This window comes from Centruroides vittatus, unplaced genomic scaffold, assembly GCF_030686945.1.
Source record: "Centruroides vittatus isolate TY-2023 unplaced genomic scaffold, ASM3068694v2 scaffold_435, whole genome shotgun sequence".
NCBI lineage: Eukaryota > Metazoa > Arthropoda > Arachnida > Scorpiones > Buthidae > Centruroides > Centruroides vittatus.
Window position 1 is genome coordinate 4,949,392 of NW_027122708.1, and position 27,510 is coordinate 4,976,901.

At 28.9% G+C, this 27,510-nt stretch overlaps 1 protein-coding gene across 4 annotated transcripts in view; it reads right to left on the reverse strand.

Moving 5' to 3' along the window:
• LOC136989040 (protein timeless homolog) overlaps positions 1-27,510 on the reverse strand; it is a 110,263-nt gene that overhangs the window by 12,608 nt on the left and 70,145 nt on the right. For all 4 annotated transcript variants that reach the window (XM_067287096.1, XM_067287097.1, XM_067287099.1 and 1 more), the window contains 4 exons: positions 12,821-12,884; positions 10,169-10,373; positions 4,947-5,089; positions 4,782-4,864 (listed from right to left, as the gene is read on the reverse strand). In XM_067287096.1, the coding sequence (XP_067143197.1) occupies positions 4,782-4,864; positions 4,947-5,089; positions 10,169-10,373; positions 12,821-12,884 (495 nt within the window). The remainder of the gene's footprint in view (positions 1-4,781; positions 4,865-4,946; positions 5,090-10,168; positions 10,374-12,820; positions 12,885-27,510) is intronic.

The following is a 27,510-nucleotide window of genomic DNA, read 5'->3' on the forward strand; positions in this document are numbered from 1 at the left end:
AAGCAACTAATAAAAATCAATATAGAGATTTGTCTGCTTTGTAGTTATCAAGTAGGTGTAACTTTTTGAACATTTTTGCTTTTTCTCAGTAACTGATTTATTAAAAATTACACTTTAGCAACCACAAAGCTGTTAAAATGGTCACAACAACAGTGTTTGTTTGATGAAAGTTCAAAGGTTGCATTATAAAGGCGATTTGCTGACCATTTAAAGTGTGGGAAGTTATTCAGTTTTCTTGCACTTATGATATCATTTATGATCTTAAGATTTTTTCTCATTACTACTATACTACAGTTTTCGTCAAATGAATGAATAACTTTGGATTAGTTTGTAGATTTTTTGGTATCATAAGCTTAATTCCAACAATAAGACAGAAGTTTAATAACATTAATATGTATAACAATAAATGATAGATAACAAATAAAGAATATTGTTCAACTTCTTGTAACTGCCCTCCTCCCCTATTCCCATTTTAAACCAGTTTTTATTTGATGCCTATGGTCAAAATTTGTCGTCTGAAAGAGTATTTGAACCAATTCTTTCTTTTCATTTTGAAATATTTTGTACATAATTAATTTTTTCAGAATATTGAAGGCAAGACATTGCATTTTTAAGTTGATTATGGACAACAGCAACCATTATTTAGAGATAAATATAATAGATGTCCTATTTCAAGGGTCTGGGGATTGTAACAACGTCCATTAAGTAGAGATATCCACTATTTGGGAGTATCCGTTAATAGAGGTTTCACCATATAAACTTTCTAAATCATAAATACACACGAATCTTATATACAATTGAATTTCTGGCACTCTTGATTCCAAAGCCTTGCCAGATTAACTATTTTACCAAACTAACTGTGGTAACATATAATAATAAGTAAAGCTTCAAAATATTAAAAATATTTACAAAAAATATAATTATAATTAAAACATGCCAGGACAAAATTCATACTTTACAATATTAAATTCACAGAAGCAATCACAAAATCTTTGTGTCTTCTTTTAACGTCCTTTTCGCACTCGGGAAATAACTGTCTTTTTGTCCTGGCATGTTTTAATTATAATTATATTTTTTGTAAATTAAATTTAATGATTGTGCCAAAAGCCTTGGGGATATTTTTAACCATGTTTTACATATTGAGGCGGAAGAGTAGCCTACAAAAGAAGGTCGACTCCGCCGTAAAGACAGTTATTTCCTGAGTGCGAAAAGGACGTTAAAAGAAGACACAAAAATTTTGTGATTGCTTCTGTGAATTTAATATTGTAAAGTATTAAAAATATTGTCTCTTTCCTTATTATTGTCCTTTATATCATAAACAGTTGATGAACCATACTATAGATTTCACACAACTTATGCACCAAAATAACATGTCATTTTTATTCAACAGTTCTAATGTATCTTGGATTGACTGGGGAGTGTCAATGGTGACACTCTCACCTCTCTTAGAAGCCACAGCTATGGTTAAATTTAAGCAAAACTAAGAATATCACAAAGTTGTGATATCACCATTAATGAGTACAAATAAACAATGTAAATAAGCATGCCCTATTCACAATGCCATCCGTGGTTGCGGGAATTTCAAGTTCACTCTCGTAAAATTTTGTCTGGATTAAAGGTGATGCTAGACCATCAATTGCCAGAAATTTAGTACCTGTATAACCTATAATAATGTATGAAACTGTAGTCTGAATTATAACTTTTTATACTTATAATTTAGGCCACAATGTAACAATGTCATACATTATTTGGTTTTTATAGGCTTTTAACAAATTCATTCCTCTTTATCTAAAGTATTTAATTACATAAGAAGAAGCAACATTTTAAACATATAAAAAAATTTAATTAAATACTAAAGAAAATCTCTAACTTTTGCCTGCCTTGCAATGCATAGAAAGAAATAGTTTAAAAAGTTACTTTAATTTCATTGAAGAAAGGAAATCAAATGTTTTTTTAAATTAATTTTTATCCTCAATTATTTCAAATAATCAAATTTAATAATTTAAATTTCCTGTATGTTATATACCCACAGTAGTAAAACTGTGCATGGTAAGCTACATACAGCCCAAGAGGAACAGCCACCTTCTAGACCCTTATTGCAATTCCCATATACTTATAGAATTTCTTTTTTATACACTTGGTACATACTATTTACACATATAGAATATTTTTGTAATTTTTCTGACTATCATGTAGTGATCAGTACACAAGGATTGTGAATGTAATTTGCAACTTATACTTAGGGTATATTCATAAAGTTAGAGTTAAATAATTGTTTATTTAGTTAGTCATAAAGTACCAGTAAACAGTGATATTTAGGATAGTACAGTGATAACTGTAGTATTTTAACTAGTTTTATACATAATATAAATAGGTAATTGGTTTTCCAATACACATTCCAATAGAGAATGCTGCTCTTATGTATTTCTGATAAGTCATATTACTCCTATTATGGCAAGGTTTGACCACTGATTATATATAATTTAAGTCATACAATCCACAAGTTGCCAGCACTTTAAATAATACAAATATATTTATATTATCTTTCATTTGTACATAACCAAAACTATACATCTTTTCATTGTAAATAACAATTTTGATAACTATTTCAGAAATACTCAGATGTGACCATTCTGCTTACACTAAAGAGTAAATAAACAACAAATAAATTTAAGAATTAATAACTGATAAATTAATATAAATAAAATCAATTACAAATTCAAACTGCCAATCACAAATTAGTCATTTGTTAAAGAATTGCTGTACAGTAAAATCTGTGTAAACTGAAATTACATGATACTAAATTTTTTTCTTCATTTTGAACAAGTTTTAATGACTTTTCTTTCTTTCTTTTTATCATTAAACTATACCAGATAAATATCACATAGTTAGTCATTTTTACAGTAAAATTACTTTTATGACATATGTGAGGATGTGAGTGATTCTGGTATACTTCTCTCATGTGAGTGATAACTGTTATTTCTCTGGAGAATTGGTAAGATTCCCAGAATCAGGAACCTGACACCACTTAGTTAGTTTTGCAGACTAAGATGCAAATGAAAGTATAAAATATGATAATGGAATTTCATAAGCGGGTCTAGTTTAACACAAGTAAGACGATAGAGTTAGACCATAAAACTAGACTGTCATTTCTAGAACACAACAAAGAATTTATTAACAAAAAGAAATAATTGATACACAAAAATCTAAATAAAGGTTACATTATATTTATTCCTTAAGTTCTAGTATTTGATTTGTTAATAGTTATACAACTATTAACAAATCAACTTCTTCATTATCCAACTGCCTAGTTTCTAATGAGGGATAATTTACAAGTTTTTGAGTCAAATATATTACCTCATTTCTATTTCTTATATTCTTCAAAGTCTTTGATGAGGTTGGCCATAATTTCCCGCATTTGGCTAGAAACTCTTAATCAGCGCATGAACTTTCTTGTTCATGAGTTTGGGTTTTCCAGCACTGGGCTGTTCCTGTTTGGCCCTATTTACAGGATTTTGTCCATCCAATGATTAAGGACGATTCAAGTCATCTGAGGAGAGAAGCAACAAGGAACTTCCTCGTTGAGTTGATATCAGAATCAGCATCTCTCCTCAGGAACTTCCTTCGAAAATGAAAGCAAAGTCCCTCTGTGACCCACAACCACATAAAATTATTTTTTGTGTTAAATTATTAAATTTTAGACAAATGCATTGGCTCAGATTCTCACACATATATAAGTAATATTTTATTACTAGGTTTAATCCAAAGTAACTCTAACTAAAGATGGAAGAATTTGAAAGCAAGAATTCAGAACAATTTGATTCTAAAAAGTTCTTGCTGTCCCAAAAACTTGTGCAAATACTAAGAGTTCTCAGATGTGATCCTTACGAGTTCACATAACAGGAAACAAGCCAATCTGAGTACCAAAACCTAATGTACTTGAAAACTTGGTTCTCAGAAATTCAATTCTTAAAAGTTCTAAATTTATCCTTGATTAATCCAACAAAGACTAATATTAATAAAGACTATGTCCACATGTCTCTCATTATGTAACCTTTCTCCAAAAAGATTTGAATTCACTCTTGGAATATAGTTCTGTGTTGACAGTTATACCTGGTGACAATTTTACTTATTTGTTCACAATAAGTGAAATCTTAATGTTCTGTTTTATTCAGGTTAAATTATGATCTTTGTGCCCAAAAATATCTTCCATTTCTAAGTTAGACAGGTTTCCAGCTTATAAAATTCAACACAGACAAGCAATTATTAATTGACATTAAAAATTGCAGCTTGGTATTGTGACAATCATATTTTAATTTTTAAAAATATTACGTGACTTATAGTTCAGACTGGAAGTTCATAAACAGTTAATTGGAGGTCTCCAGCCCCTTAGCCTTCCATATTTGTCTCGATTTTAGTAGTGTCTTTCCTCTCTACATCATACTTCTCCCAATAACAATCAAGTCACGCCAGTCATCTATCTAACTGCATTCTTGAGAAAATTTTTAATTGAAATCATGTTACTTCTGGTCCAGACTGGAAGTTCATATAGTTAATTGGGCTTCTGGCCCCTAAGCTTTCTATATCTGGTCTCAATTTTCAACTATCTAACTCTGTTCTCAAGATTAATGAAAAATAGACAGATAGATGATAATGGGAATATTCAGGTCTGCAATTTCAAAATTGCAGCCCAAAATTTTTCTCCCATTTACACAGCTTTTACTGCATTTAGAAATTTCTAATATTTGATATTATAAATTACATATTTTATCATTACTTACCACCTTCGGTATTATTTTCATATTCCTGATATAGGTTTCGTAACTCATCTTCTTGTTCTTCGTTCCATAATTCATTAATATTACTATAATGATATTATTTCATTTCTAATCATATTCTTTTCTTTGATATATAATTTTATATTTCATTTAATAAAAATATCTTACGGTTTAGTTGTTCCATAGCCATTTTCAATTTCATAAATGTCGTTTAATTTTTTCCAGAAAAGAATTTCTACAAAAACTTTATTATTCTTTTCAGCTGTTTCAAAAAATTTCCTCACTACAAATTTTGAAAACCTTTTGAGTTCCTGTCATTAAAAACATATATCCGTATTAATAAAAATTGTTTTAAAAATTTTGCAAGTTATTTAAATAAAATAATTATAAAACAATAAGACTTTGTATGTTACTAATTACGTTTTAAATTTATTCTTCTGCAAATTATCGCAATAAAATAAATAAAAAGTCTGTCAAATTTACAATTAAATTATGACAATAAAAATAGGCCTATCTAACTCGAATATTAAATACATAAATCATAAAAACTGCTGCTTAGACTTAAAAATTTATTTATAAATTGAAATGTTTTCAAGTGAGAATGCTCTTATCTAAAAGTACTATACAAATACTTTTTTCCTCCAGGTGTGCAACATAAGCAAAACAATATAATATGTTTAAACCAATATTTCAAAGACAAACAGAATGCTTAAATTAATGTATTTCATTATATAGATAGATAGCTAAAAAATAAGACTTGTGTCTACTTATTAGAATGTAATCTTAATAGTCCAATATAATTTTCAGAAAATGTTTGAAATTACTAATTTGTAAAATTTATAAAAAAAACCAATCATTGAATTTAAAAAATAAATTTCAAAATTTCTTGAAATAGTCTCTGGTGAATTTCAAATTTCCAGCATCAAGTAAATACTAACCACTGTATTTTCTGGAACTTGTTTATTCAATGTATTAGATATGCATTTTGAGCCATTGAAGGAAACTCAATTGCCCCTCCTCAGCATGATAATTACATGTCAAAATAAATCATCATAAAATTCAGATATATCTTCCAATCCTTGGAAATGACTATTTTGTTGAAAAATAATTAAATTATAGTTTGATAATGTTTAATTGAGTGTTGTAAGATTTGAATTGTGTTTAATGCAGTACAGTACGATTTGTATTAGGGAATATCAATGTATGAAGTGATGGAGAGCATTATGAATCTTTTTAACAAAATACAGTCATTTTCAGTATTAGATGATATCTGAGTTTTACACTGTTTTATTTTTGTGTTGTAATTATCAAAAAACAGTACTCACATCAAAAACCAATAACCGGTGCGAAAACTTCCAAAAATCAAACGTTTTCGACTCCTCTTCTGGGATCTTCGTCAGGCTTATTTTTTTGGTTAGAGTTATAGTTATATGGTTATGGTTATAGTTATAGCTATTTTTTGGAAGTTTTCACACCAGTTATTGGTTTTTGATGTGAGTACTGTTTTTTAAACAATCTGATGTGCTGAGGGAATATATTGTAATTATCAAACTGAGAAGTGGCTGTTGAGTTTTCTTCAACAATTAGAAATGCACAGAGAATATTTGAAGAAATTTCTAATTGTAGATAACTTCACATTAACATTTTTCATTGGATGAATAAATATTCCTTCTTTCAAGATATTTAATTATTTTTGTTAGTCATAAGAAATTTTAATATTTTAATTAACTAACAATTTTCTTTTATAATTTAAATAACAGATGATATATATAAATTTTAATTTTATAACAATAATATTCACTCTTGTTACTGACATTGTCATAATTTACTCTTTTACAAAATATTAGTGTATTGATATACTAGTAATAGCAAAATTTATTAAATACTTCTATTAGAAGCTCAGTATATCAACCATGTAATATAATTTTAAAATTTGATTATTAATAAACTCAAATTCTGTGAAAATTCTACAGGATAAATTAGAATAATGATACATCTGTTGATAGACAGAGAATGATAAGTTTCAATTTTCTATGTAATATTTTTTCTTTCTTCAGTATTTGCATGTTTCCATTTGTATCTTTCATTAAACAAGGTTGAAGTTAAACATGACTTTTTTTTGGCTAATTTATTTTTAATAAATTACAACTCCCAAACTAAAAAAATATTTCAAGAGCTATCATAGACCAACTAAATGAGTGACTGATAAAACTTATCGCTGATTATACAATGGTGGTTCAACTTCTGCCTAGAATTTTAGTAATGATGACAGAACTATATGTGTTAAATAGTCCCAATTTATGTTTCTTCTCTAGGAACTCTCCCTCCATACACTGACACTTTTTTATTGTGTTAGAAATGATGCTATGCTTGTAGAACAGAAGTCTTTTAGCTGATATCAGAACACAGCGGAAGTGATCAATGGATTTAATTTAGAAATTCAGGATCACCTAACCTACAGTCTGAATCTATCATGTAATTATCACATGACTGACCCTTTGAAGGATGCCTTAGAAAACAGAAATTTCATCCAAAATGCTGAAGTTAAAAAATTCAGCATGCAATGGCTCTATTTAACTTAAAATTAAATTAAAATTTTTTACTTCAAAATGAATATTGTAAGAATAATTTCTATTTAAAATAAAAAAATTGAATGTGAACATTACAAAATTTAATGCATAGAAGTATCACAAATTGTCTTATTTTAATTCTTAATGTCCTTTACACACTTTTGGAAGTCCTTACAGAAGTTGGCCTTCTGTTACTTTCCCCACCTCAATATATGTAAAAATGGTTAAAAATGATTGTGCCAAAAACCTGGGAATATTTTTAACCATTTTTACATATTGATGTGGGGAAAGTAAAGGAAGGCCAACTCCACCATAAGGACTGTTTGTTCCAGAAGTGTGTAAAAGGATGTTAAGAATTAAAAGAAGACACTTTTGTGATACTTCTACTCATTAAATTTTGTAATGTATTAATCTCATCCTGGCATTTTAATTAATGTTTAATTGTAAATGAATGTAAATATGTTGTCCTACATACTCAAATAGAGTGCTATAGTCACTAGGCCACAACCTATTTTATGTAAAAATTCTAAATTTACACCTTCAAAGTTTGTTATGAAATATACAGTATTACAAATTACAAATGAATCCTTGGATTCCAAGTAACTATATTTCCAACAATGATTCTGATTCAGATTTAACAATGAGTGATAGAGTAAAAGAACTAGAAACTGTCCAAGTTTGTGTTAGAGGACTACAGAACATCTGTAGTCCTATAACACAAACTTGGTAACATGACACACATCCAAATGGTAGTCCAGTTTGCCCACATGCATTATAGCATGTTATCCTGGATAGTCATCATTGCAGCAGTAAAGCAGTCTCAGAGCTGTGCCAAAGATGTAGATAGTGGCAAAAACCATGGACATATGGTTTTTGCCATTGTATGGGGGAGGGTATGTAAAGGACATAAACCATGTCCTTTACATACCCTCACAAAAGAAAAGAAAAGAAAATTAAAAAAAAAAAAAAATCACACAGTATAAGGTCTGGGAATCTGGGCATCGTTATTGTCATTGTTATTGCAATGCCTAGTCCAACAGCATAGGAGTTCCACATTCAGATAATGTTGGAATGCACACTATATGATGACTAATGATGAGCACTTCCCATACTATACAACACAAAATGCTTTCTGCAACATAGTCACCATACATCAAGCTGCCACCTGGTGTGTGTAAGAAAATCTTTGCACATTTCAAATCTTAGAGTTCCTATTTCATTTTATGTCTGATATGGATAATACAACTCAATATTTTGGAAGTTAGAGGACTTCAAACCTGATAATTCATTTGTAATAACCTTGTAAATTTTTCTTGTGAACTTATGTCCTACAGTACATACTTTATAGGTGATTATTTTAATAAAGCTGTTCTTTTATAAAGAATTTTTATGTATAATTAATTTTCTGTTTTAGTAATACTGACTTAGTATAGTAATTTTAGACTGAAGATTAATATTTGAGGCATTAATAGAAAGCTGGTAAATTATTTCTGTATTTAGTTTGTTTTGGAAAACTGTTCATAAAGGAAGTAATATCTAGTTTAAAACAGTTTTATGTCCACACAATTCATGCCATATCAGGCAATATATTTGTCACTATTCTATTTAAATGGCTCGAAATACAGTTCTAGATCATCATAATTTAAACTTAATCTCTCCAGCTTGCATTTCAAATAAAATTATCTTTGCTCTGTGAATCTGAAAATATCTTGTTTGATAATTCAATGTAAAAGTATTTTAAAATGTATTATTTTTTATGTGTATTAAATTATCAAATGTTTCCATTATTTATTTACTTAATACAATAATATATTAAAGGAAATTTTTAATAATACAGTGGAACCTGATTAACTTAAACCAGTTGGAGAAAAAATTTAAACCGAGTTAAAAAGTTTCAAGTTATGGAGATTTGGCTAAAAATCAAGATTTTATGCATTGGTTTATTAGTGACTCAAACTATCCATAAATATTTCTGTGAGACTTATTACATAGAATCATTGTGTCAATGTGAAACTCTGTGTCGTCCAGAAACTTGAAAACACTTAACCGAATTGTTAAATAAGCTACTGTGAAATGCTTTCTTGAATGGTTCATCCGTTTATTCCTATGTGCTTAGTTAGGATTTTTTTAAAATTGTGATCTTTCATACCTAGAATCGATCTGTTCTTTATTTTTTATCACAAAAATATCACTCTCTACAATTGTTACATTTTTGAAATTTAGAGAAATCCATCAGTAATCAAATAAAAACAAAACATTCAAAAACATTCAAAAAAAAAAAAAAAAAAGTTTCAATGGCAGTTATAGTATCTAGGTCACACACACACAGTCTAGAAGCCACTCCCCCAACTAGTTCTGCCCACTGTCACAAGACGCAATGTTTATTTTTTGTCATACTCGTATGTGATTCCCTTGCTTTATAGAAAGTTTCTGCTTAGTTTATTCAATAAACGAATATTAATTATTTTCTTTAATTAAAATTCAAGAGAGCTTATGAGAATACTGTATCAAAATCCCATTCAAGTTAATCAGTTTAATATATAAATCCCTTTGTTGGATGATCGGGGAAAGAAACTGACGTTGAGAAAACGTGGCCGAGTTATCCAATCTTATTTTAAAATTTTATGTTTGACAGAATTGAAAGAATATTCAAATGTTAGGATACTCACTTATATATTACTAATTGTAATATTATTAGTAATTTATAACTTGTCAATACTACTTAATAACTAAGTGGCTGAGTTATCTTGGTTCAAGTTAACCAGTTTCCACTGTTTATCTTAACCTATTAACGTTGTTACAAAAATAAATAAATCTAACCTTTATCATAGAAGAATATTCAGGGAAATCCAAAATTTTTTGCATAGTTTGAAATACAGATGCTTGGAATAATAAAGCAACCATTTTGCAATCCCATGAAATGCGGTGTAACATTTTAAGAATACAATTATTTGTGTAATCACTATTTTTATTGAAGTTTTTAAATAACATAGCATAAGCGTGAACTATTTTAGAATTTGCAAACCTGTAATATTAATCATATTGATTATTTTTCATTAAAATTTTCGTAAGATTATTATGTTATAATTATAATTATATGATAACAACTTTTAACAGTATAAAAAATTGATCACAGAATTTGTTTATTAAGTCTTGAAATCAATTATTTATATAGTAATTTAAGCAAAATTTTTAAGCACTAACAGTAAAATAAAAATTAAAATTATGTTAATAAGAAATATGAATTTCATACAACAGTTAGTTATAGTTAATATGATATTTACTACATTATGTGAAAATAATTTCAAATTACTAATTACTGTAATTGCATTCCAGTTATTTCTTATGTATATAATATAACAAATAATAATGGAAATTGATATATATTGTAGAATTCTTAAGTAATTTATTTATTAAGATACTGTATATTTAATTTGAAATATTGTTACAACTATCAAGAACACAAATTATTATTGTAACATAGCTAAAAAATTTAATATATTAAATTTTCTATGGTAGCTGTGTTATATGTTGATCTAGTAATAGTCTCTCTAATCCGAAACATTGACGGTAGACTGCCTCACAGCTTAACAGGTTCAAACTCCTTTATTGCCTTTTTACAAATGCATTTCAGATCAGTATTATTTTCTCTGACCCCTCTTCAGTGCTATAAAACAAAATTTGTATATGTAACAAAAATTAACGCGAGAAGAAAAAACAAGAAACACTAAAAAAACCATTTTTCCAATACCTTAAGTTCTTCATACACTCCTTTTACACCTATACAGTACTTTCAGGTTCTGTTCACATTGCCTTAAAAAATATGTTTTTTTCCATTGCAACAGTGCACTACAGCAATACTACACAAATAATTACAAAAGTATAACATCTAATTAACGTTCTAGCCTATTTTTAATATAAATTTCAAAAGTTTTAAACAATCAATTATACATACGCACATACGTACAGGCCTTCCATAAAAATGTTCTAAAACCTTACACATTTCTTTAAAAATCACTACATATGTTATACACATTTGAAATAATCCCTTCAGTACAGTTTTCTCCTGTCCACGACAATATGATTCTATTAATATAAACTACTGGCATGTTGTGCCCTCTATCAGGTTATACCATTGTTGGTCGATCTGTATTCCATTTGATATATTTACTAAATTATTATTATTATTACTATTATATTTTATTATTTCTACATGCTCTTTAAATTTATGTTTATAGATATTTTTTTCATAGTGTAAAATTTCGGTATTATTCCTGTCTATTTGGCAATTGCTATTTTTTATGTGGATAAACCACGGGGAGGCATCATATTTTAACCGTATTGCTGCTTCATGTTCCTTAATACGTGATTCCAACATCCGCCCAGTTTCACCTATGTAATATTTCGGATATTGGCAATTACAATTAATTTTGTAAACTAATCCCGTTTTTTCCCATTTATTAATATTACTTTGGTTTGTTGCCTTATGTATTTGCTGTGATATTTTATTGGTCAAAGATGGGGCCAAAAACTATATTATTTTTTTTAAGGAATTTAGAACAATTATCATATATACTTTTAGTAACGTAAGGAAAAATTTTGTAATTAGTATCTTTTTTATTTTTTATATTAAATCTATTTTTATAGTATTGTGCATGCCAATTCGTTAATAAATGTTTTGAGTAGTTATTAAGGAGTTTGAACCTGTTAAGCTGTGAGGCAGTCTACCGTCAATGTTTCGGATTAAAGAGACTATTACTAGATCAATTTAATATATCTTGAGATTTATTGAACGTCTCTATACACAAGTAAACAAATTTAATTAGCTTTAATTCAATAATTCTGATATTAAATGACAATCTTATTAAAAAATTTTGTTTGACAGAATTGAAAGAATACTGAAATATTAGGACACTCACTTACATATTACTAATTGTGATATTATTAGTAATTTATAATTTGTCAATACTACTTAATAACTAACTTATAAATGTATATAAACTGAATGTATGTATCTTTAGCTATCCACCAGATTAACATATGGATCAGATTAGACTGCTTTAAATACTTTAAGGATTAATGGCGATTCTTAAAAATACTTTAAGAATTTTATGACAAAAAAAGGATAGAAAAACTTTTTTTAATATTATAAAATTGTTTTAAAAGCTTCAATCACATTTTAATACTTAAAAAAAATTTTTCAAGAATGATAAATCCTTGATTCTTAGTGTATTTAAATTTGTGTACACACACAAAATTACATTTTATAAATTCCTCAATATTTTGAAGTAAATTATATAAACGTATATAGGAGTTATGTTATAAAAGTCACAGTTCAATGGCCAACAGCTATTCAAAAATGCTGAAAGATGATATCACAGAAGTCAAAGTAGCACAGATTTAAAATTTATTTTTGTTTTAAATATCTGCAATTATTGTTATAACTTGAAAACTTTAAAATGATTATCTTACCTGGAAACAAAACCTTTAAAGTCAAATTCTTTTTCATATGACCGTACAATTCTTTCTTCCTGTTCTGAAAAATATGTAATATTGTTTCTTTTATACATGTTAAATATTTATTATTTGATAAATTTATATCATATTATCAGAAAATTATCATAAGACATAGAAATTTAAATTTATTCACTATAACTAATATTTTAAATTCCGTGAGTTTAATAATTCATTACTGCTATTATTCTATAATTACATTAGGTCAGGTCTAAAGCTAAATGATTGCTGGATTACATCAGGCTATAATAATGCTACTAATTATCAGTATGGTCATTACTTGTCTTTTAATTAATAATTAGTAGCATTATTATAGCCTGATGTAATCTGGCAATTGTTTAGCATTAAACTAAAAATCAAGTTATTGGATGTTTAAATTCGTGCTAAGTCCGCCCGTGAAGGCCACTTGCTCCACTCATCCATAGACTTAATGTTGTAAACTTTGACCTCGTATATCTCCAATCAAAGGTTGAATTTTAAAATGCCATTTCTTTGTGACCTAGACTGAGATGTATTCTATTTGTATGCAAAAAATGCTTTAAATTGGTTAGGCAGCTTCATAGGAGTTAACTGTCACACAAACATCAAAGTTGTTGCTACGAGAGCTCCGCTCAATCAAACTAATATTGGCATGTTATTGAGCATTAAATACTTTAAAAATAAGCTTTTCTGATTACAATTACAATATTTATGCAACATTTAACTTAGCCAATTAATTTAGCACTAGAGATAGGCAGAGTTTCCATTTCATAACAACTTTAAACAATTTAAAAGTTGATTTAAGTTAATAATTTTGGAATGTCTAATATAGCTTTTTGTTACACTTAAATATTCCCAAATAATTTTTGCCTATTTTGTCTGACAATCTGACAAATGTGTTAGAGTCATTAAAATCTTATTGAATCCAGCATGACAGAGAAAGCTTCCTGCTAGATTGGATTAACATGATTTTAATGACACAGATGTACAAGCACAATAAAGTACAATTCATCAAGTGGTAGATAAGCAAAAGAAGAGACAAGAGAATACAAAAATGCTGTAACAGAAGTGGTATTGGTTAAATAAAACCGGAGTCAAAATTTTTATCACTATTTTTATCACAACTACTGTCTTATAAATAGTTAATAATGTGATAAAATTTTCTTAAGTAATGTCTGTTAGCTAAATCAGATGATGAAATTGGCTTTTACTTTCTTGACTGTTATAACAACGCAGGAAAGTATTGTAATCGTGTCAAATTTGGCCCGACCCTCAAAACATTGAGATTTGCATTTTTGCATATCTCGATGTTTTGAGACACCTGAATACAATAAAGTAAACAAAAATGGGAGGGATCCTGAGATTTTAAACAAAATAGATGTCAACACACACAGTGTGTGTGGATGTCTATTTCATTTAAAATCTCAGGACGAGGGAAAGATTAAGAAACAAAATTTTGCATGGTAACTTGTATATAAGGGACAATGATGCTATTAAATTTTAGAGTACAAAAATCGAGGGAGTGAAGAGACAGAGGTGGGTCATGTGTCATATCTTGAGTGAGATATGACATATCTTAATGAAAATTTTACTCATTAATGGCATTTAAAATATTTTTTTAAACTCATCTCTATCTTCAAAATTAAACCTTTTTTGCCTTTTTATAATAACCAATAATATAAAAGTCATTTTTTTTAATAACATCTGGTAACAGATGATGACACCAGACAAATTTTTTTAACTTTGAGAACTATCATAATGCTTTTTTAAACTTAAATATTTTTTTAAATAGAGATTTTTATCTAATTCAACAAAATTATTCCTTTTAAACTTTTATTATTTAAATTTTATATCCTTGTATAATTGAAAATTATAGGATTTCCTAATGGTTCCCTTTGATCGACTGTTTGAGTGTCGGGAAAATCGAACAATAGCCCTTGTCAAACTTACTTTCTTTCATTTTGGTTTTGATACAAAACAGAGAAGTGATCGTAAATGCACTATAATTTTTTGCATGGAATCAATAATTCTCATATTAAATTTCTCGGCACAAAGTAGCTGTAACTATTGATACTAGAATGTTATTTTAAAAAATACCAAGTGTCAAATATCAGTACACACAGAACATTTTCAAGTTCTCTCTTTCTCCATATATGATGACTAATGGAGAGAATGTGAATAATTAATGAAAATCGCTTTGAAGGAAATAAATTTTTAAAATATAATTCAAGTAATAAATAAACCTTTCCGCTCAAAATAATTCAAATTCAAGATTTAATGAATATAACAAAAATGTCTGGGGAATTTCTGATGAATACATTTGCTTAGCTTTATTTATTTATTTTCATTCTCTAACTTATACATTAGGTATAAATAAATTTGTATAGATCACATATATCTTATATATAGGCACTGTATATATATATATTTCAAATCTTATCTCTGGCAATAAAAATGTGAATGATAAAATATTTTTCAAAAATTTTGAATTTTTTTTAATAACCAATGGAACTTCAAATATTTTGATATAAATATTCTACAAAAAATAGTAAAGTATAAATGCTTTTTAAAAGTCAATAAACAAATTGTATATAAATACTGATTTTGATGATAAAAATGTTTTAAGAAATGCATTTAATTTCATTTTACTGTTTAAAATTGTAATTAATATTACTGAGAATTTGAAACAAATCTACGAAGCAGATATTTAATTCATGGATAAGTCATAAATGGGTCGAGGAAAGTTGTTTTAATTAGTTTTTTCCTGTCCACCCAATCCGTTTCCTTTTGCTCACGGATTTATTATATGAGAAAATATCAACATCCATATTAAACAATGATATTTAACAAAAATTATGGCTGTAAATTAAAATATAAAGTAAGTCATCTAACTGTTTTTATTCCAATCATCTGACAACTAAAATATTTTTATTAATTTTTAGTAACACTATTCCAGTTTTTTTTTATAATGAACTAATAATTGGACAAAACAAATATAAAAATTACTTCTTTAAAAGACTTCAAAGGCCCTTAATGAAATCAAAATATCAAAATTTCCATTCAAATTTTTGTATACAGTATTCAATTTAGCAAGGGTGGTCTGTCCTGGATTTGTCGGGTCCACCCCTCACAATCCCACTGTACAATTATGGGCCTGGTCAAACTTCCGATGAGCCTGAAAAAGGCCTTCTTAGTGCCCTTAGAATGGAAAAATTTTTTTAAAAAGTATCAGAAAATTATAAGTTAGTCCAAAGAGGTTCTAAAACTAATAAAGAATATGAGAAACCAAGACTCTTTTTAAGATTAAAAAAAAAGTTTTATCTTAAAGTAATTTATAAATAGAATAATATAAAACCACGTATATTCAATAAAATCTTTTAATAACCATTTATATTTATGCTTATAACATTTAAAATACTAAATATAAATTAAAACAATTAATTTTATTTATTTAAAAAATATATACAAAGAAATGAAATAAATCAATAACTCATTTCTACACTTGAATTGAATAAAACTTGATATTTCAGTGGATATAAACGCAATTCGTTACGTTAATTCAAGGTCACGTCTCTGCCTTCCGTTAAGTTACGTGCAAGTGTTCATATATTCACAGGAACTTCTACGGTTAGCCAATCAAGTATCAACATTTTTATAATCGTCTAAGATTGTATAAAATAGGATATTTTTCTATTTCAATAATTAGATTTTTCACTTTCAACACGCTGCTTTCTGCCATTTTTCCTCCCCTTGTCATTCCCTCGAGGCAGGATAGGCCAATTTTGATTGGCTGAACTTAAGATTCCTTCCGTCAAAATCGACTCGGGATCGATTCTATCGTAACGACGTCGTTACCCGTGAAATAGATTCCTGGCATATAAAAACTCCACGTCACGTCACTTAGGTTACGTGTGCCCGAACGCAGCTTTGGTTAAGACACCGTGTGTTCAGTGATTAAAATTTGGTCTTTATTCAAATTCTTTAGTGAAAACAGATAACTTAACATCAACAGAAGAATACGGATATAATAATAGAAAATAAGGGGAAATAACAAGTGCATCTACGAGGCAGTATTCCATTTATAATAATACTGTACTACAATATAAAACTTGGGTATCAGTATTATTAATGAAAATTATTTAATACTAGCTGTTACCCGTCACTTCGCCCCCGCGGATTTTGCAAGCAAACACCATTTATATTCAGTATTTCAACAACCATAGTAATTGTTATATAACACCTACCACTGAGAATGATGATAACTGCAGAGAATCAAACGAACTGTTTTCAATTTGATCAATTTTCTGGAACGTTTACAATCGTTCTATAATCGAGCAAATATGCAATAACAAATTCGAATTTAAAACGGTTCGAACATTTGGTTAAAAAATCGAAATATATAAAAGTATTTATAAAAATGTCTGAAATGTTATCAATTTAATACACCTAAGTACTCAATGAAGACTAAACTTAGTTGAAAACAAGGAATCGCACCTAAAATAGTACAGTAGAAGCCGTTCTTCAAATTAAGCCTTAATTCTCTCCCTCTCTCCCCGCGGGGGAATTTCCAAAAATCCCTTCTTAGTGTGCGTTTTCATGACGTGCCCTAACTGTGTACCAAGTTTCACCTCCTGTTTCTCCGAATTCTGATTTCCTAATAATCATCTATTTTCACGTGGGAATAGATTAAAACTTATATCGGGCTCCCGTGTGATTTTGGAATTCAATCTGGAATTCAATTCAAAAGCTTTGCTTTTCCTATTGCTATTCATCTTTACTCCTGACAATACACAAGAACGATTCAAACGACCAGATAAAATACTTATGTTTTTAAACACCAGAAGGTGAGAATCCGGTAAAAAATGCAAATACACAGTTTACAAAAATTATACAAAAACGAAAAGAATCCTTCGCTCGCGCGTATAGGACGACCTAGGTTTATGAAGCAGTGAAAAATGGATAAAAACCTCGTCTTATATGCGAGTAAATACGGTATTTAGATTTACAAATTCGGGTAATGAATATATTGCGTAACTGTAAACAGTTACGCAATATATTTATACAGTGTAATTTATCAAAAATTTGAAAAATATTTCATGGAAAAAATACACAGATTAATATCATAAATATAAAAACTTCATAAGCCTAAATTAAAAACCTAATTGAACGTTTTACATTCGATGTAATTCCCGGTAGAATTTACCTGTACAAACTAAACGAAAAAAATAAAATAACGTGCTCTTTCTGGACTTTGATAATTTTAACTTCATACTGGGAGAATAATGAAATATGAGATAATCGGTTCTCAGTTCAACACTTTTACTGATACTAGATTAAAAACTCAATTCTCCAGAATGGACAACTGCAGTAATTCAGAAATTCCAGAAAATGTTCGGTTTACGAGAGCCTTCTGATTCTGATGATGTATAAAGAAAACTTACTGCAGAATCCTCCAACAATAATATAAGGAAAGACAGACAGTGGGAATTTATAGATCTACAATTTTTTTCTACAATTGCAGCCCAATTAAAACACAAATTACGGAACACTTCATAGAAAAATAATGCAGATTATGAGAAACTATAAGACTAAGCGGAGTTTATGGAAATGATATATCTTAAAGTTACACCAGATGAATTAAATTATTCGATGCATTCTAGACTTTCAAATAATAAAATGAATGGTTGATTTTACAAGAAAAATCATTTATTTTATTACTTGTAATCTAGGAGGCATTTAACACTTATTTTATATATTAATCAGCATTTATCATAAATAATCTAATTAATTGTAGTTTATTATAAAAATATGTTACAGTTCTGTACGGTTAAATTTACTTAAATCCCGAAAACACGTGTGCAATGCCTTGCAGCTGAATATTCTGAAGTCCCACTTTCACACGTTCTGATAACCACATGATTTTACCGAACATCCATACAACTATTATAACTCTCATAATAATCATACGGGTCGAGATATGAATTACTAATTGCTAATAAAATATGACGAATGTTTTTTTTTTTTAATTTTATGTGAGGCAATGTAATTTTACTAAAAATTTTCGCTTTTACAATATACATTAACTTTCATTTTCATAAACAATTTTCAAGAGTATTTATCAGATTTGATTCAAATTAACGAAATTTATCGATACGTGACTATAATAAATAATATACTGTATTATTACGAAAGAGGAGAGGAGGAAAGCAAGTATAAATTATTATAATTACTTTCATCTTATAACACTTCAATTATTTAGAATAAAAACATTAAAAACTTGTTCGTGGAACGCTAAAATCCGATTTTTCACCTAAATAAATCCTGCGTTTTATTTATTTATTTACAATACGCATAGACTGATAAATGGTGCTTAGAGGCAAAAACAAAGGCAAAATCGCTAACTTTTCGCGGCAGTTTACAGACCAACAGACACTACTAATCAAATTTGAAGATATCGTTCGGTTGTCAGAATGATAACTATAATAGTATAATATATAATATAAATAATTGTAATTATTGCTACTTTAATAACCGATTCAACATCAGTCAATAACCTGTGTGAAGCTCTAAAGTTGATTCACAAGACGAATTTTGATAAACGATGCGCTGCAACTTTCTAATTGAAAAAATAAAATAATTTTATTAGAAAAAATTTTTAAACTAAAAATTAAACTGTGTGTTATAACTTTCGTTTAATTCATTCATTAACAAATCGACGGCGAAATACAATGATGTATTTAATATTTCTCAACTATTTGTATGTCACATTTTCAAGATTCTTATTTCAAAATGTTATTACCAGAAGGAGAATATATTGATATTATAGAAATAATAATAATAAAAATATAAATTCCTTTTAATGGTTTAAATTCATCATTATTGTAAATGAAATAGATAATTAATGGATATTTTACTTGCAAAAGAAGAAAGCAATCTTTCACAATCAAAGAATTAGGTGGAAACAAAGTAATACAAGCAACATAAAATCTGTTTAATCTAATTATTGTAATCGTCTTTATCTATTATAAATTTTGAAGCTGATGATAACTTTTGCAATAGGATTTAAGAATTTAATCTTTATCGATACTTCTTAATTATTGTATTATTCTAATTACTGTACACAAAATAAATCATACGTATTCAAAAATGATCAAATCAGTAAAATATCAGTAAAAAGAAAAAGCTCAATCTAAGAGAATTATTTATAACGTTTTAAAATATTTCAAACATTTTAAAGCATAAAATTTTATATAATAAAAATAATACTATATATTTTGTATTGAAAAATATTACAACGTTTCAGTTATCGAAAGATTACATATACAGTCAAATATATACTGTATATACATAAAGTACAAGGACCGACTGATAAATAAGATTTCCATTTTTATAAAATTAATTTAAGAAAAGATATACCGTAATAATGCGTTGTTTTAAAAAATAATGACAATGATTTATTTTAGTCACACATATTGTATTAACTTAATCACATTTTTCTAAATGTTTAATCAATTTTTGCATTTTACGAATGAAATATTATAGTTTTTCCTCGATCAATTCCCTTAAAGCAGTTTGAATTTTGGCAACCGACGAAAAACGCTAATCTTCCAACAATTTCTTTAATTTTGGGAAAAATTAGAAGTCGGTTTCCTTATACTGCAGTAATCTACCTCTTCTAAAATAATTTTATACAAATGAATTTATTTATCGATAAATCCTTGTATATATGTGCATATGTTACTATATATAATCTTAAACTGTTATTCACTTATTTTGTCTTTACCTTTTAATAATATAATTCGAATTTCTTAATTTCTCCTTGAATCTAGGGCTTGAAACATTTAAATACTCTTATATTTGTATCACTTTTACTAAACCAAGCACAATATCAACGTACTACCGAATATGCGCAATTACCAAAAAAAAAAAAAAAATTATATATCGAAATTCACCACACTTGCCATATAAGATAAAGCATTTAAATACGAACACTGAAATAATTTTAATGTATACATTAGCGATAGTGATGTAACGAATAGTATATTCGACCTGAACCGAATACCGAATATTCGGCCAGGAGCGTGGCCGAATGGCCGAATATTCGGCCAAACTATTCGGCTTGATTAACGCACGTACGAAAATTGGTGCGCAAAAATTATGGCAAAGATCGCGCACCCTGCTCTCTATTGGCCCGCTGTCACTACGATTTTTTCTTCTCAGTAGGTCTAAATTATTTAAATTAATTAATTAAATTATAATTATTAAAGTTAATATGAGATAGAGCCTAATGTCTACCTCTAGTGCCAAATTGGTTTATAATTTATGTAATAGCCGTAAATAGCCCGATACGATTCGGCAGTTGTTGGTATTTAGATGTAAGTTATAACTTATAAGTTATTTTATTTGCAATCGATCTTTTTAACTCTTTAATTAAGCACTAAAATTTTGTTTTTACTACGTATTTGTAGACTGAATAGTACCCTAAGGATATACTTTAGTAGGGAGATTTATAGTCTAGTTTCTCCCCAGTTGTGGAACAGTTCAAATATATTATTGGGGTGTTTCTATTTGTGAAGCTTTGTGATATTTTGTTGTTATTGTTTTTGTCAATATTTTTAAAATTAACATGATTTCAAATGTTATCTTTTGCATATAATGAAAAATGCTCATTCTTTGCTTTATATATAAAATAAATTATAAATTAGTTACTCATCTTCTGGAAATTGATAAATAATTCTTTCTTTAAATACGATAAGTTTCAATAAAACGTTTCGTAAATCATTTTAAAATATCGTAAAAAATATTAAAATATACGCGAATACGAATATAACATAATTAACAAAACAATAACATTGATACCCGATACATTCTAACCTACACGCCATCAATGCTATAAGATATCGGGCTAGATAAACGCTATAATATTATTTAATTACGAAATAATTTAATACTAGAGTTAGATGCTATTTCTTATTAACTTTAATAATTATAGTTTAATTTTCAGCATTAATAAAAGTTACCAAAATGATTAATTTACTGTGTTTTTGTTATTTCTTACTCCTGTTTTTAGGTATTCGATATTCGGCCGAATAGTGACTAAATATTCGGTATTCGGCCGAATAGTGATTTAAATATTCGGTATTCGGCCGAATAGTGAAAAATAGGCCGAATAGGCCGAATACCGGGTAGTAACCGAATATTCGTTACATCACTAGCGAGGTTGAGGCCGAAGTTTTAAACGCAAAAACGTGTACATCGGACGTTCGGCGCCGCTTTCCTGTGAGCCTAGAAGTTTGACAATGGCGTTTGGAAAGTCAGTGGAATCATGCTCGACATTCCAAACGCCATTGTCAAACTTCTAGGCTTACAGGAAAGCGGCGCCGAACGTCCGATGTACACGTTTTCGCGTTTAAAACTTCGGCCTCAACTCGCTATTCTCAATCCAAAGCGTACTCTGACTTCTAATTTTTTTTTTTTTTAATCAGAGATTGCTTTGATAGAAAATTTTTATAAATAGAAGAAAAAAAATTAAAAATAGAAAAAATTTATCTAAAAAACAAATACAGTAAAACATGTCCAAAACGGAACCCTGCCTAAACAAGATTTTCTATCTTAATGTAGGCCTATATATTTTTTCACACAGAATAAAATTTTAATTCTTCAATTATCAAAATAAATTAAATAAAATATCCTGACTTTAATAACTAAAAACAGAATTAAACAACGCTTGTATAAAATACATAGGCCTACACATATAAAAATGAATTGTGCATAATTTACAAATATCAACACTTAATTAAGCGATACTGTAGGCCTACTTGTAACGGAAAACTCAATATTAACAACAAAAATAATTTGTTTATTTTAAAATAACTACAAAATGTAATTTTTTAAAACTAATTTTCGAGTATCGCTCAAAATTCTTTGAGACTCGACAGACTGTCTAATTGATATTTTCTTTACTTATAATAAGCTATTAAAAGGCTGTCAGAGTCCCATACCGCTATGAATCTGATTTTACAGAAAACTTACATTTATAAATTAACCTATTAATAATAGTATGATTCAAAACTCGTGTGATTATTAACATTTTGATTGGCAAGTAAAAAGATAAAAGTTCAAGTACGAAAAATCAAAAACATTACTTATATTACAAACAAGTGCTTCTATTTAGCGAGTCCATTGTTTTGAGATAAATTGTTATTCAACTGAACACCACGATATAATAAAATTAGTTTAAAATAATCTGACAAGGAGAAGCTTAGAAAAATCGGTCTATTTCACTGTCATTCTTTATTGCTCAGTATAAACTACGATGACTTTCGAGCTAGTATTATAATCAGCCGAATAATTTACTTATGAACAAGGAGTATAATTTTGTATAAGTTTTTGCCTTGTACTCGATTCATGAAATGGACAGAAATGAGCAGGTACGACTTTCGTGGGTGCCTATTTGGACTGTGAAAGTTATACCTTCCACTGTGTCACGTGGTGTTTACTTCTTTAGGCAGCTGAAATATTTCATAGCGTAACTCCAGACCAATCCGACACTTTTCCAAGAAAAAACCGAGAACTCTACAACGGACGCACTCTATAAAAGTTCATGTACCGGTACGCATCAGTTATCGGCACCTATCTTTAACGCCATGCTATCGTGCGCCTTGTACAATATCTCTGACAATTAAAAATAGAAAAACGTACTTTTCTAAATGTTAATAATGTGCAGTCTAACGGTAGAAGAACCGTAAGTGTGATCGCAGCATGATTCTTACATTTATTTGGTGCGCATGGTATAGAATGACAATATGATTTGCATGCTTACAAATACCACCCATCAGTATGTGTAAAATTTTTCCAGAGAGCGTTGTGAACAAATAAGAACTATCAATATAGGGCCTATATAATTATTCACTACCTTCCTAATTATACTCCTCGTTTGTAAGCAATTTATTTGGTTGAAATAGTATTAGCTCTAAAATCATCGTAGTTTATAGTGAAAAATAAAAATAGCCAAATTAAAAACCAAAACAAAAATTTTTCGAGTATACACGAGTATAGAATCCGTGGACGAGCGCTCTTCCAACTGTCGACTATCAAACGTTCGAGTTTTGGTTGGAATGAATGAATAATAATAATAATACATAAAAATTACTTGTTTTCAGTATCAACCGCTTTCCTGGGTTCGAAAGCGATTCGTCGTAGTCTTAAAATCACAATTTTCTGGAATAAAACGCGAAAGTGAAACCTATTACTTTAATGGGATACTTTTTAGAGCCCCAGAATAACTACACGAAAGCTCATCGAAATCCGTGAAATGCATTTTTGAGCCTCTCCATGCGAGACTGAGCATATAAAATTCTTTACAATTTTCCGTTGAATTAAAGTATTAACTTATTAATAGATCTCAATAACCATTTGACAGGATGAACGAATATTTATTTCGTTTCGGTTAAGTACTTTTCCTGAACAAAAAACCGTTTAAATTCAATTATATTAGGCCTATACGAAGAATACAATATCTAGTTTTATTTCATTTCTAAACATTTCATTGCTAATAATTTCATTTAGCCTTTATCCTGTTTATATTAGATATAACTTTCAATTAAAACTTATTAGTGCATCGACCTTGAAACTATCATTATATGAAAAAAGCAAGATGGCATCGAGATCGAAAATAGACAAAACTGGAAGACAGATATCGCTCGTTTGTTTTGTCTTCAGACACGCGCGATATAACGAGGGACTACTGTATTTGAATATACAGTCAAACCTGTTTTTGTGCGGTCTTTTTCTGTGCGATTTGTTTTGTGCGGTATATGAAAATTTCAATCAAATTGGAACATAATTGACTCCTGTAAAATTTTTAAAAACTCTATTGGTTGTTTTCTATGACATCAGCAGGTTTTTTTCATTTTTTATTCAGTAAAATTTTTTTCTCATACGTTTATTTCGGTCCCCTCTTATTTTAATAGCATAAAAACCATAAATATTATGTTATATTTGAACAGATGCGGTAAGTTAGCTCCCCTCCAGCTTTAGACTGCAGGTGTAAAATTTCACGCCTTGTTAAATGAAATAACACTTCCTGCAGCTATATTTATCAAATAAAATCATTATTTAACGATTATTTTTAACTTTTTAATGTTAGATTCGTATTTAAGTGGAAATAATTAATTAATATAAAAATTAAAATTCTTAGAGGATTTTTTCCCCATTAGGTGTTGCAGAAAAAGGCCCAAGGAGTTAAAAAAGCAATTCCTAGTTATTTCGTACGGTTTCGAGTTATTTTCTACGTGAGACTTTTTTTATGCGGTCCCTATTCACCGCATAAAAAAATATATTTTTAATTGTGTTGCGAAAACTATTTTTTATAGCCACTCGTGAAGTTTCGCGCGATTTTTTTTATGCATTTTCTTTTATGCGGCTCCTATCCCCCGCATAAAAAACAGGTTTGATTGTATACATAAACTTTCAAACATCAAATTAAGTTTTTAATGAGATCAATTATTGAAATTTCTTTTTCCTAGCTGCGAAAATCAATTTTCTCAAACTGACTGTGCTGATGTTTTGCATGGACGCATTCAGCCATTGAACGTTTTTAGGCCGTTCTACCGAACGTATCTTCAATATATGTCATGATAAAGTGCCCGTGTTCAAATATTTTCTTGTTTTTTAAGCTGAACAAATGAATTTCGAGGAAATTTATTCCCGGAATAAATAAATAAATTTCTCGATGGTGAAAGTATGAAATTACGAAAATATTTTAATAAATGAACGTTATTACAAGTTCAATCTGATATTCTTAAATTCTGTTCTCGTATCATATTAATAGACTTTTAAATAAAAGTCATAAGAGCTATCAACGCGTTATATACATTATACAATCATTTACATTATACAATAATTTATTCTATAATAAATTAGTACTCCTTTCCTGTTTCCTTCTACGTACAGTGCTTATAAGTAAATCTCTCCTATAAAAAACAACCACAACATAATTAAACAAGCGATTGTCGTACACTTCTCTGTAATCCTTTGACAATTTTTCGGAACTGCTCTTGCTTATCTCCACTTCTCTTGTGCATACGCAGTTATTTTCACTACTAATGGTACCACATTACTTTTTGTGTTTGTCTTTTTAAATCTTGTTAATTAATTAATTAATGAGTTAACAAGATTTACAACTCACAAACGGAATTATCTGAAAGCCTTATATCTATAAAGATGGATCAATAAATAACAAGACAAAAAAACAGCATGGAATATTGCCCCGGCTGGTTATTTATTGATTCATCCTTATATAAATCAAGTTTTACATATTACCGATAAATTAAAATTAATATTAAAAATCTTGCATAAAACATTTAATTAGCATAATCTGCACAAAATTGTTAGTGTTGTATAGAGTGAACATTGGTAATTCCGTGATATTGATAATTTCTTGATACTTTTTAAATTCATATTTATCAAATAAGTAGTGTAAGATAAGATTTGAAATTTTGTTCGCAGATAGTGTGGAATACAGAGTAATAAAGAAAGTCGCTTAACACCTCTAGTGCAGAATATAGAATGTACCCAAAGTTAATTTGCTCGTATCAAGAATGCATTAGACCAAGGCGGAAACAGATTGATGTGTGTTACACGCACGGCCGCCATCTTGATGGCGGTCATATTGAATGCAACTCCGAAATTTTAAATGGGAAGGGGATCGTGTGACACATCATTTAGGGTCAGAATTTCACAAGGAATTGATTGCTGAAAGATTTTTGGTCTACCTCGAACGGTTACAGAGTTGTTTGTGTTTCCTTTCTTGTTACAGGTTGAAGAACAGACAGCACAATGCCTCTAACGCGAGAAGAACGCATCGTAATTATCTTGATGGCAGAGGAGAGAAGTTCCAGGGTGATTACACGGGATTTTAATCAATGTCATCCACACCAAGTGTCTGTGTCACACCAAGTGCCTGTGTCACACCTAGCAGTCGCCAACCTACTCCAGAAATTCAGGGAGATGGAATCGGTCCATGATAAGAAACGTTCAAGCCTGTGCAATCACCTTGGAACTTCTCTCCCCTGCCATCAAGATAATTACGATGCGTTCTTCTCGCGTTAGAGGCATTGTGCTGTCTGTTCTTCAACCTGTAACAAGAAAGGAAACACAAACAACTCTGTAACCGTTCGAGGTAGACCAAAAATCTTTCAACAATCAATTCCTTGTGAAATTCTGACCCTAAATGATGTGTCACACGATCCCCTTCCCATTTAAACTTTCGGAGTTGCATTCAAAATGGCGGCCGTGCGTGTAACACACATTAGTCTGTTTCCGCCTTGGTCTAATGTATTCTTGATACGAGCAAATTAACTTTGGGTACATTCTATATTCTGTAGCAGAGGTGTTAAGTGACTTTCTTTACCACCCTGTATATTAAATTTGAAAATTTTGGTTTGTTTGAGTAGTCATTTTATAAGTGTTAGCAAAAAGATCCGTATTGTAAGACGAAAAAAAGTTGGAAATTTGTAGAAGTGTTGAATGAGACTAGATATATCTTAAATTTACAAACAAAATATTGATGGTAAGTGAATTATTCTTTGATATTTCAATAAACTAAGAACTGGAGATATATTTAAACACGTGATTATTATTTTTTTTATTGTATTGTGCGTTTAAAT